Source organism: Tamandua tetradactyla, chromosome 1 (genome assembly GCF_023851605.1).
Source record: "Tamandua tetradactyla isolate mTamTet1 chromosome 1, mTamTet1.pri, whole genome shotgun sequence".
NCBI classification, from domain to species: Eukaryota; Metazoa; Chordata; class Mammalia; order Pilosa; family Myrmecophagidae; genus Tamandua; species Tamandua tetradactyla.
Genome location: NC_135327.1, coordinates 228,287,015 through 228,299,910, shown reverse-complemented (window position 1 = coordinate 228,299,910; position 12,896 = coordinate 228,287,015). Strand labels below are relative to the sequence as shown.

The 12,896-nt window shown below is 41.4% G+C and overlaps 1 protein-coding gene across 3 annotated transcripts in view; it reads left to right on the top strand.

The window, feature by feature from the left end:
* Positions 1 to 12,896, top strand: part of SPAG6 (sperm associated antigen 6) — an 85,413-nt gene that overhangs the window by 16,198 nt on the left and 56,319 nt on the right. Inside the window, exons 2-3 of one of the 3 annotated variants that reach the window (XM_077154118.1) lie at positions 4,926 to 5,008; positions 7,335 to 7,501. In XM_077154118.1, coding sequence (XP_077010233.1) covers positions 7,340 to 7,501 — 162 coding nt within the window. In that variant the 5' untranslated portion in view covers positions 4,926 to 5,008; positions 7,335 to 7,339. Of the gene's footprint in view, positions 1 to 4,925; positions 5,009 to 7,334; positions 7,502 to 11,519; positions 11,703 to 12,896 lie in introns of those variants that run through there. The other 2 variants (XM_077154112.1, XM_077154127.1) reach the window with 2 other exon arrangements.

The following is a 12,896-nucleotide window of genomic DNA, read 5'->3' as shown; positions in this document are numbered from 1 at the left end:
ATTTAAGGACCATATGAAAGGCGTAAAACTTTCCATGTGTACCCTGAAAGAAAATTGTATTTCCTGTGGTTGCAGACTTGAAATCCCTGAAAACAAACACAGAGCCTCATTATGTGAGCAGCAGATTTACAATGTAAACTAAAATCTCAACCTTGCAGGACTTTGATTGGAAGAGAATGGGATCCTCACACTTGGGATGGGGACATATGGCTTGATAGTGATGGCAGTGGGGACATGGAATCCCTAGAATCTGCTGAGCATTTGCTGGATAGATCTGTAATGGACTGTCCTGGGAAAATAGCTGCCCCACCTTGAGCCTGCCCTCAGGAAACAGCCACTCAGTTTCCAGCCTGCCCTGAGGAAAGAGCTTCCCTATCTTCACTCATTCCAAAGGAATCTGCCATCCAGCCTCCACCTAAAGAAATTAACCCTTCAGTGCCTGCTAACCCTGTAACCACCTCCTCTGGGGAAACAGCCCTTACTCCTCTGTCTAGAGCAACTAATCCTGTTTCACCAGATGAAACTGTAATGGAATGTCATGAGGTAATTGGCTTGAAAGACACTTCTAATTCTTTTCATGACCCACCCCCACCACCTCTCTTTTCTTTAAAACCTATAACTAAAGTCCCAGCAGGCCCCAAAAGATGAGGTACAGAATGTGACCCATGAGGAGGTATGCTATCCTGCAGAAGAACTGCATGAGTTTTCTAATCTATGAGACAAAAATCAGGGATATATGTGTGGGAATGGATATTAAGGGTGTAGGATAATGGTGGAAGGAACATAAAGTTGGATCAAGCTGAATTTATTGATATGGGCCCACTAAGCAGAGATTCTGCATTCAGTGTTGTAGCTCGAGAGTTTAGAACAGGCATTAACAGTTTGGATAGTTGGCTGAAACATGGATCAAAAGGTGGTTGATGTTACCTGAGTTCAAAATGCCAGAACTGCCCTGGTATAATGTACATGAGGGGATTCAGAGGTTTAGAAATATTGGATTATTGGATTTATCATGGAAGACCTACTCAGACACCCCAGGAATGTCCAGAGGATACATCTTTCACCAGAACTTTGAGAAATAAATCTGTGAAAGTAGCTCTATCATCCCTGAAGAGCTCTGTAGTCGCCCTTCTCTGTAGGTCAGATATTATTGTGGATACACGTCATCCTTTTCCTCAGCCACTCCTGCCATTGCCCAGTGGGCTCATGAACAAAGTGGGCATGGTGGTAGGGATGGAGGTTATGCATGGGCTCAGCAACATGGACTTCCACTCACCAAGGCCAACCTGGCTACGGCCACTACTGAGTGCCCAGTCTGCCAGCAGCAGAGACCCATGTTCAATCCTTAATATAGCACCATTCCTCAAGGTGATCAGCCTGCTACCTGGTGGCAGGTTGATTACATTGGACCACTTCCAACATGGAAGTGATTTGGAATAGACACATGCTCCAGATATGGGTTTACCTTCCCTGCACATAATGCTTCTGCAAAAACTATCATCCGTGGACTTACAGAATGCCTTATCCACTGTCATGGTATTCCATATAGCAGTGATTCTGATCAAGGAACCCACTTCACACCAAATGAAGTGTGGGAATGGGCACATTCTCATGTAATTCTCTGGTCTTACCATGTTCCCCATCATCCAGAGGCAGCTGCGTTGATAGAATGGTGGAATGACCTTTTGAAGACCCAATTATGGTGACAACTAGGTGGCAATACCTTGCACAGCTGGGACAGTGTTGTCCAGGAGGCTATGCATGCTCTGAATCAGCATCCATTGTATGGTGCTGTTTTGCCTATAGCCAGGATTCATGGGTCCAGGAATCAAGGGGTGGAAATGGAAGTGGCAGCACTCATTATCACCCCTAGTGATCCACTAGAAAAATTTTTGCTTCCTATCCCTGAAACCTTAAGCTCTGCTGGTCTACAGGTCTTAGTTCCAAAAGGAGTGCTCCTACCAGGAAGCACGGCAATGATTCCATTGAACGTGAAGTTAAGACTGGGACCTGGCCACTTACGGCTAGCCTCTCCAGTGGGATTCGTCCAGACCCTTTCATCAGAGCTGCCAGCTTCACAGCCTGCCTTACAGATTTTTTACTCTTCCATTCCCACAGTTGTGTGGCACACCTTTATAAATCTCATATTTACAGATATCTCCTGTTGGTTTTGTTTCTTTAGAGAACCCCGACTAATACAACTGTCTGTAAATTCCTCTAAGTCAAGGATGATTGTATTTTCAACACCTTGTATATTCCTAGTAGATATTTCTTGAATTAATTGTGAATGAATGATTTGTTTCATAGTAATCCTAAAGCATATGTTAGAAACCACTTCATTTTTTATTTTAATAACCATTTATTGTGGATATTCTTCTTTCATACTACACTAAACTACAATAAGTGGTAGTAGTTTCTTAGAGGTGAGCTGCAACATAAAATCTAAAGCTGTTACATTAGCATCTATTGGTCTTATTGGCAAATCAGTTTTTTTTTATCATCAAGCATCAGTCTTCTGTAAAATATAAGATCTTCCAAATATTGACACTTTCATTTTATAATATAAAAAAATAATCAGTTTGCTCATATTACCTGTGATCTCACCAGAAAAGTATTGGGAAGCTATTAAGCTCACAGTAGGCAGATCCAAGTTTTCAAAATTCTAATCTTCATTTAAAAGCTCTAATTTTATCATTGGCCATAAATGCTGTCAGTTCTTTTCCTTGAAATGTCAGAATTATTTAAAAAAATTTTTTTGAGAAAATATCTGCCAAGTATACGTCTGAATAACCATAGCTTGTCTGTCATTCTTTTTTTTAATTTTTTAATTTTATTTTTATTAATTAAAAAAAATTAACTAACACATTTAGAAATCATTCCATTCTACATGTCATTCTTTTTTATACATTGTAAAAATTTGTTAATTACAGAAAAGTATAAATTATGAAATAAAATCACCTATAACTCATCCATTAACCATGAACTAATAAATGAGTATATGTATATTTTTTGTTGTTGTGCTAAAGATTATGAGGGTGTGTTCTTTTTTATTGTGAAATATATATACAAAAGAGGAATAAATTTCAAAGCACATTGCAACAATTAGTTATAGAACCGATTTCAGAGTTTGGTACAGGTTAAAGTTCTACAATTTTAGGCTTTACCTTCTAACTGCTCCAAGACACTGGAGACTAAAAGAAATATGCATATAATGATTCAGCAGTCATACTCATTTGTTAAATCCTATATTCTCTGTTAGAACTCCACCTTCTCCTTTGACCTTTCTCTCAATCTTTAGGGGTATTTGGGCTATGCCTGTTTTAACTTTCTCATGTTGGAAAGGGCTGTTGATAATATGCAATAGAAGGATGGAATGAGTTGATGTTCTGGAGAGGCTGGCCCTTTTGACTTAATGCAGTATACCAGGAACAGAATGGCTTTTAAAGAGGAGAATTTAATAAGTTACAAGTTTACAGTTCTAAGGCTGTGAAATTGTCCAAATTAAAGCAAGTCTATAGAAATGCCCGATGTAAGGTATCCAGGTAAAGATACCTGGTTCAAGAAGGCCGATGACGTTCAGCATTTCTCTCTTAGCTGGCAGAGCACATGGCGAACGTGGCGGCATCTGCTAACTTTCTCTCCAGGCCACTTGCTTCATAAAGCTACCCAGGAGGCATTTTCCTTCTTCATCTCCAAAGGTTGCTGGCTGGTGGACTCTGCTTCGTGGTTCTGCGGTGTTCTGAAGCTTTCTCCAACATGCTGCTGCTTTTAAAGGATTTGTGTAAACTATTCAAGACCCATGTAGAATGGGTGGAGACTTGTCTCCATCTAATCAAGTTTAATACCCACAATTGATTGAGTCACATCTCTGTGGAGATAACCTAATCAACTTTCCAAGCTATAGTGCTGAATAGGGATTAGAAGAAACTGTTTCTCTCACAAGATTGATTAGGATTAAAACGTGGCTTTTCTAGGGTGCATAATTTTTTCAAACCAGCACAGAACCCATCTGGAGGTTGTAGGTTTCTGGAAAGTAATCATAGTGCATGGAACCTTTGTAGAATCTCCAATAGAGCCCTAAGTGTTCCTTAGGGTTGGCAGGAATGGTTTGGGCTGAGTTTGCCAAACCATGGTAAATAGCAATATCTAGCTGAAGCTCGTGTAAGAGGAGCCTCCAGAGTAGCCTCTCAACTCTTATTTGAACTCTTTTAGCCCTGATACTTATTTGTTACAATTCTTTCCCGCATTTTGGTCAGGAAGGCATTGTGATCCCATGATGCCAGGGAGATTTTTACCCCTTTATGTCATGTCCCAGGTAGGGGAGAGGGTAATGATTTTCCATGCGGAGTTGGGCTTAGAGAGAGGACAGCCACATCTGATCAACAATAGAGACCCTCTGGAAGTGACTCTTAAGCATAACTAGAGGTAAGTTTAGCTTTTCTGCTACATAAATAAGCTTCACAAGAGCAAGCCTCAAGATACAACAAAGATTTGACCTTTTGACCTGGGAGTCCCTAATTTTTGAGACAGTATCAGGGGTTTCCCTGGTGGTAAAGTTAAATAATTTTATATATTTTCTCCCAAATCCTCAAGGGACTTTGCCAATACTTTTTAATTATCTGCTCAACATACTCTGGGATGTATCTGGGCATTGCATTAAGCTATACAGGATTATAAGCCCTCATTCCCATTCCGGGCTCCATGTGTTTGGGTTAAGTGTTCTATCCAGACAGGTTGAGTTAGGTTACGTGCTACAGGAAATTTAGGTTTTGGACAAAATGAACCTCTCTTTCTTTGGTCTCATTGGATAGGTGAAGTTCTAAAATATGGACAATGTCTTCCTTATGCCTGTATTCTAATTTGCCTTAGTCCTGACCCATTCGGCTTCGTTCTTAACTCTAATTGAAGCCTGGTTTCTTTTTCAGTTTCTTTAATAGTTGTTGTATGTGGCAATGCTGACTTTCAGACCTGGAGAACTCTGAGAAATCCTACCTCTGGTGTCACACAGGTACCCGAAGTTCCAGGGATATACTAATTATGCATATATAGCACAGCCTCTCAAAATCTAGAAATACAGCTCCTGATTAAATATGACTGCTATAAAAGCTTACAACCTAGGCCCCAATAGTCTTATACATATTTTCTATAAGAGACCACACGATATTTTTTCTTTTGTTTCTGGTTTATTTTGCATCACATAAAGTCCTCCAGGTTCATTCACCTCATTGCATGCCTCACAACTTCATTTCTGTCTATAGCTGCATTCTGTCATATGTATACAGCACAGTTCGCCATTCTACTTTTCAGTTATACTTAATCCACCTCCACACTTTGGGCATCATATATAATATCCAAAGTCAATAGTCCATGTCTCCCATTATCCTCACTTAGTTGTATAATTATCAGTACTCTCAATTTTAGCCAGTTTTCATTGCTCCCAAGAGAAAAACCTGATAAACTCATCCTCACCAAATAGAAAATTCAAACCTCTCTTTAACTCTTGTCCGTGTCCCCAATTATTTACCCTTGGTATTGCTGTGGTACTGTTGATATCTTCCTGTTAAATATAGACCATAGCATGCAATAGTCATTTCCCCTCATACTCTGATATTATTTACTCTTTGTACAACATTCATACCTTTGACGTAGTTTGTGCAAGAAACATTTATATTTACAGTGTTAATTGGTGGGATACATGGGTCTATACAACCCCTTTCAATCACCTTAAATATGGCAATATTAATTATAGATCCACTAATGAACTGCCTTCACTTCTATCCATTCCCTTATCCATTCAATTAAAGGAATTGAATTCCTTTAATTCATCCTCATTAGCTAACCATTCCTCCATCTCTAGCTTCCATGTATCTCTGGGCCCCCTATATTCTGTATTATAAGCCCCTGAGTTTACCTTTACCAAGGTCATAAAAGTGAAATCATACAGTATCTATCTTTTAATGTTTGGCTTATTTCACTCAGCATTTTGTCCTCAAGGCTCATCCATCTTGTCATGTGCTTTAGGATGCCATTTCATCTTACTGCTGTATAATATTCCTATGTATGTATATACCACATTTTATCAACTCGTGTTGATGGTCACTTGGATTTTTTTCCATATTTTGACATTTGTGAATAATGCTGCTATGAACATCAGTGTGCAAATGTCTGTGTCACTGCTTTCAACTCTTCTGGGTATATACTGAGCTTGGTCTGCCAGGTCACAGGGCAACTCGATATTTAGCTTTTTAAATAGGAACCACCAGACTGTCTTCCATAGCGGCTGTACCATTACACATTCCCACCAGCAGTGCATAAGTGTCTCAATTTCTCCACATCCTCTCCAACATTTGTAGTTTCCTGTTTGTTTAGTGGTAGCTAAACAAACAATCGGCTATGTTGCCGATTTTATAGTAAACAAACAATCGGCTATGTTGCCGATTTTATAGTAAGGCAAAGCATAGACAAATAGTTGGAGTATCCCATGAAATAACCGAAATGCAGTTATTTTTTTTTACTCCCTGTTCCCACCTCCCCAGGGTTTCAGTATGCATTACTTAACAGTTATCAGTAATTTCTGAATTTCTAACCTGGCTTCACCATTTGCTCCAGTGACTCAATTTCCCCATCTTTGAGTAGAGATATCAATAGTGCCTACTTTATAGGCTTGTTATGAGGGTTAGATGAATTTATGTGGTAAAAAAAAGTCCTTGGAGCAATGCTTGGCATAAATAAGGGCTTGGCAAATATAAGCTACTGTGCTTATTTTCGTGATAGTGGTGAATCTGCTGTAGATTCCATGCTGGGGCGAGAATTCTGAGACCCCCTGAGAAAGAGTGTCCATTTGGGGGGAATGTCAGTAGTCTGAATTTGCAACTCTGCAGCCCCCCAGCCTCCACCCCTGCTCTGAGTAGACCTGTGGAATTGCTAGTATAAACTCCCAGTGCAGGTGAAACCAGAGAAAGGCCTGGGGAGGGCTTCCTTAAGGAGCAGGGGCCCACCTGAACCCGAGAGATTGGGTTCAGGGCCTTGTCCTCCCTCGGTACCACTGTGGCAGCCCGGTCGGCATGGTTTGCAGCGCTGAGTCAGGGTGCCACCTGCCTCACCCCGGGGCTTCGTCCTCCCACAAGGGTGCTGCTCGGACAGCCGCAGCTGCCTCACCTGCTGTCTCCACTGCATAGAAGCTGCCCAGGCTCGCATTTGTTTTCAGCAGATATTTTGTTTGTTTTTGCTGGTTTCTTCCCCTTAATTTTCTTGTTTGCTAATCTACTGAATGGCACTTTGGCTTCTTAACTTGAATGTCGCTGTTTTCTGCCCATTCCGCGAATTGCACCCAGGTGTGATGTCCCTGCTGCGGCCCCTCCTTCTGGACGTGGTCCCCACTATCCAGCAGACGGCCGCGCTGGCGTTGGGGCGGCTGGCCAACTACAACGACGACCTGGCCGAGGCGGTGGTGAAGGGCGACATCCTCCCGCAGCTGGTGTACTCATTGGCAGAGCAGAACGTAAGTGCCGAGGAAACATCCTCCCACTTCCTTCTTCTGTTTTGGGATGCTTTTTAGCTATTTGGGGTCTCTTTCCCTTCCAGAAGAATTTGGAAATCTTCAAAGTACCTTGTTGGAATTTTGATTGGTAGTGTATTGAATCTGTGATCAATTTGGGTAGAATTAATAGCTTAACTATTTTTAGCCTTCCTATCCACCTATTTAGATGTCCTTTGATTTCTTTTAGCAATGTTATGTAGTTTTCTGTGTACAAGACCTTTACATCCCTAGTTAAGTTCATTCCTAAGTACTAGATTCTTTTAGTTGCTATTTTGCATGGAATTTTTTCCTTAACTGACTTCTCAGCTAAGTCATTGCTTGTGTATAGAAATGTTACTGATTTTTGCACATTAATTTTATCCTGCCCCCTTGCTGAGTTTGTTTATTAGCTCAAGTAACTTTGCTGTAGATATCTCAGGATCTTCCAAATATACTATCATGACATCTGCAAATAATGAGAGTTTTACTTTTCCCTTTCCAATTTGGATGTGTTTTAGTTCTTTGTCCTGCTTGACTGCTCTAGCTAGAACTTCTAGCAAATTGTTGAATAGTAGTGGTGACAGTGGGCATCCTTGTCTCATTCCTGATGTTAGGGGAAAAGTTTTCAGTCTTTCTCCATTGAGTACGATGCTGGCTATCAGTTTTTCATATATTCCCTTTATCATATTGAGGTAGTTACCTTTGATTCCTATCTTTTGAAGTGTTTCTTTTTAATTAGAAAAGGATGTTGAATTTTGTTGGATGCTTTTTCAGCATCAATTGAGATGATCATGTTGATTTTTCCCTTTCAATTTGTTAATGTGTTGTATTACATTAATTGATTTTCTTGTGTTGAACCATCCTTGCATTCATGGTATAAACCCCACTTGATTGTGGTGTATAATTGTTTTAATGTGTTGTTGGATTCAATTTGCTATTATTTTACTGAGAATTTTTCCATCTATGTTCTTTAGGGAGATTGGCCTGTAGTTTCCTTTCTTACAGCATCTCTACCCAGTTTTGGTATTAAAATTATTTTACCTTCATAAAATGAGTTAGGTAGAGTTTCTTTTTCCTCAGTTATTTGGAAAAATTTCAGCAGGATTGGTGTTACTTCTTTTTGGAATGTTTGATAAAATTCCTCTGTGAAGCCATCTGGCCCTGGGCTTTTCTTTGTAGGAAGATTTTTGATCAATGAATCTCTCTACCTGTGATTGCTTTGTTGAGATCTTCAATTTCTTCCTGAGACAGTGTAGCTTGTTTGTGCATTTCCAGCAATTTGACCATTTCATCTAAATTGCCTATTTTGTTGGCATATAGTTGTTCATACTTTCCTCTTATGATTTCTTTTATTTCTTCAGGGTCTGTGGTTACACACCTCTTCTGATTTCTGGTTTTGTTTCTTTGCATCCTCTCTTTTTTTTCTTTGTCAGTCTTGCTAGTGGCCCATCAAGTTTACTGATTTTCTCATAGAATCAACTTTTGTTTTATTGATTCTTTCTGTTGTTCTTTTGTTCTCCGTTTCATTTATCTCTGCTTTAACCTTTGTTATTTCTTGTCTTCTATTTGCTTTAGGGATAGTTTGCTTTTCTTTCTCAAGTTCCTGCAGGTGTGCTATCAAGTCCTCTATTTTTGCTCGTTCATGTTTTTTAATATAGGCATTTAGGCAATAAATTTCCCTCTCACCACAGCCTTTGCAACATCACATAAGTTCTGATAAGTTGTATTCTCATTTTCATTTGTCTCCAGATAGCTACTGTTTTCTCTAGCAATTTCTTCTTTGACCTACTGGTTGTTTGAGAGTGTTATTTTATCTTCATATATTAGTGAATATTCTTGTTCTTTGGTGGCTATTGTAATCCACCTTGATCCCATTGTGATCAGAGAAAGTGCTTTGAAAAATTTCAATGCCTTCTAATTTATAAAGACCTGTTCGGTGCTCCAACATATGATCTATCCTGGAGAATGTTCCAGGAGCACTAGAGAAGAATATATGTCCTCGTGTTTCAGGGTGCAATGACCTATGTGTGTCTGTTAGATCTAATTCATTTATCAAGTTATGTAACTTCTCTATATCCATGTGGATCTTCTTTCTGGTCATTCTATCTATACAGAAGAGTGGTGTATTGAAGATTCCTACTACTATTGTTGAAACATCTGTTGCTCCCATGAGGTTTGCCAATGTCTGTCTCATGTAATTTGGAACTCCTTGATTGGGAGCATATATATTTATGATTTTTGTATCTTCTTGGTGAATTGACCTTTTAATTAGTATATGGTGTCGTTTTTTTAATCTCTTATGATGTCTTTACATTTCATATCTATTTTGTCTGATATTAGCATACCTACTTCTGCTTTCTTTTGGTTAAAAATTGCATGGGAAATCTTTTTCCATCCTTCCACCTTCAAACTACTTGTATTCTTTTGTCTAAGATGAGTCTCTTATATGCAGCATCTAGCTTAATTATGTGTCTTAATACATTCTGCCAATCTGTTTTAACCTGTAAGTTTAGTCCATTAACCTTTCAGAGTTATTACGGAAAAGGTGTTTCTTAAATCCAGATCTATGTATTCTTTCCCTCTTTCTCTTTGTATTCGTTAAGTTACCCTTAGTGGTACTCTTCAACTCTGCGCCTTCCTCCAGACCTCCCTCTCCTGTTTTTTTCTTTTTTTCTTCTTAGCCGGCAGAACTCCTTTTAGTATTTCTTGTAGGGCCTGTCTCTTATTGACAGATTCTTTCAGGACTTGTTTGTCTGTGAAAACTTTAATCTGTCCCTCAGTTTTGAAGGATAATTTGGCTGGGTACAGAATTCTTGGCAGGAAGTGTTTCTTTCTCTTTCAGGATCTTGAGTACGCCTTCTCGCATCCAGGATGCTGGTTGAGTAGTCTGAACTCAGTCTTATTTGATTTCCCATGTGTGTAGTAGATTGTTTTTCTCTTGCCGCTTTCAGGGTTTTCTGCTTCTCTTCAACATTTGACAGACTGATTAGTAAGTGCCTTGGGGAAGGCCTATTTAGATTCATTCTGTTTGTAGTTCTTTGGGTCCCTTTGACTAGTATATTTATGTCCTTTGTGAGGGTTGGGAAGGTTTCCCCCATTGTATCCTCAACTACTCTTCCTAGCCCTTTACTCCTCTCTTCTCTTTCTGGGACACCAATGATTCTTTTATTTGAGTGCTTTGTTTTGTGTATCATTTCCCTGAGATCCAATTCAAATTTTCCCACCTTTGTTGCCATTTGCTGTTTTGGGTCTTCAAAGTCAGTAATCCTGTCCTCTATATCGCTTATTCTTTCTTCTGTCTCTTCAAATCTTGTGTTGAGTGCCTCTAGTATGCTTTTTATTTGGTCAATAGAGTATTTAATCTCTGTGGTATCTGCTCTTTTTCTGCATATCCTTTCAAATTGCTCTTTGTGCTCTTGGAGTGTCTTTTCGATCTCCTTTATGTCATTTGCCATCCCACTTTGTTTTACTAAGTAGAGGTCAATGAATGCCTTTGATTAGTTGTTCCAATGTCTCTGTGTGCTGTGGTGTTTGAATTTGGTTGTTAGGCAGGGCTATATCTGTCTGCATTGTGATAAGCTTGGTGAACTTCGGCTGTTTTCATCACATGTAAGTGTCTTAATTGATTTACTTTGGGGGTTGATTTCTTTCGGTAGTCTAAAGCCTTGGGTTTGCAGTATGGACGTGCAGCAGGGAGCAGGGCACAGGGCACAGGGCGAGGCACAACAGTGTGGTGATGTGTTTCAGGGCAAGTATAGGCGCAGGTGGGGGATGTTACCCTGGTGCTGGTGAATGTGGACACCCAGTTGCCAGGGAGGATTTAGCTGTGCGGGTGCACCAGTCTGGGGGTGGGGGCGTAATCCTGGTGTGCACTGGTCTAGGGGCGGGCGCTTTGTGCGCATGCGTGCTTAGAACTGTGGCAGCAGGTCGGTGTTACGCCTCCCTTTGTTCCGGGCGGATGTGGCCTGGCTGCGCAGTTCAGCCCTTTCTTGGAGCTGGGAGGTGTGGCTGAGGGCCGTGCACATGCGCGGTTCTCCGGCTGCCATAAATTGACCTCAGAGCTGAATGCCGTGATCGGAGGCCTGTGCGCATGTGCGGGTGTAGGAGTGGTGTACATTGATGCGCAGAACTTAGCGGGGGTGGGGTTAGGCCAGGAGAGGGTGTGGGCAGCCTGGGGATGGAGGTAAGTGCCTGCCACCTTTCTGTGCTGGCAATAGCTTGTAGGGAGCCGGGCGGGGTGGGGGTTGGGTGGGGGTAGAGAGGGGGCGTGGTTAGTGTTCGGGAGGAGTGCAGGAGAGGGGGGTTGAGCTGCACTTGGGGTGGAGGTGGAGGTGGGGTGGGGGTGGGGGGTGGGGGTGGGGTGGGTCCATGAGCTGGGACTTGGTGGGGTGTGGGCACTTGGAGTCCAGGGAATGGGAGCGGGTGATGGGGGTTGGGAGCGTGGGGTGTGGGGTGAGTCGCGGGCCACGGGGCTGCGCTGGCGAGGGTAGTATGTTCAAGGAACGCAGCCTGGCTTGCTTCCTAGTCCCCAGCTCCGCGCCTCCGCGCCTGGCTCCAGGTTTCTGCCTCTCAGTTCCTGGATCTCTGCAACCAGGGCCGCCCTGTGGGGTGCAGAAGGCTCTCCCAGGTCAGTTGCAGTCTTGAATTGCCATCTTAGGCGCCCTCCCATTCGTTTTGTAATTTTTGGGCGGAGCAGGGCTGAATTCGACCTGCTCTATTCGGCCATCTTCCTGAAAGCTCCCTCCTCTTCGTGGCTTTTTTTTCCTTCTGTGGTATACCATATGTAAAAACACAAAGAAACAGAGAAGCAATCGTTTTCAAAGCGCTCTTCAACAAGTGCTTACAGGCAGATCCCAGATGTGTCATGGGCTACCAGACGGCCGTCTCTTATTTTTCCTCCTGCTGCTCCAGAACATGGGAGCCTAGAGGGCTTAAATACTTTATCATCACAACGGACTTTTTTTTTAAACGAAAAATAACAGATATCAAAAGCTATAAATTTCAAAGCACAGCGCCACAATTAGTTGTACAACATATTTCAGAGTTTGACTTGGGTCACAATTTCACAATTTTGGGTTTTTACTTCTAGCTGCTCTAAGGTGCTAGAGACAAAAAGAATATGACTTTAATGATTCAGCATTCATATTCATATGTTAAGTCCTATCTTGTATGAATTATTCCACCATCACCTTTGATCTTTCTATACTTCTCTGTAGGGTAGATTTGTGATATTGGAAGGTCTGTGACTCGTATGGGGTGGGGAGATGGAACTATCTGATGTTCTGGAGAGGTTGGGCTAGGTTTCAGGACTTACCTGAACCCGGGACCCATCTGGAGGTTGTAGATTTCTGGAAAGTTACTCTAATGCCTGGAACCC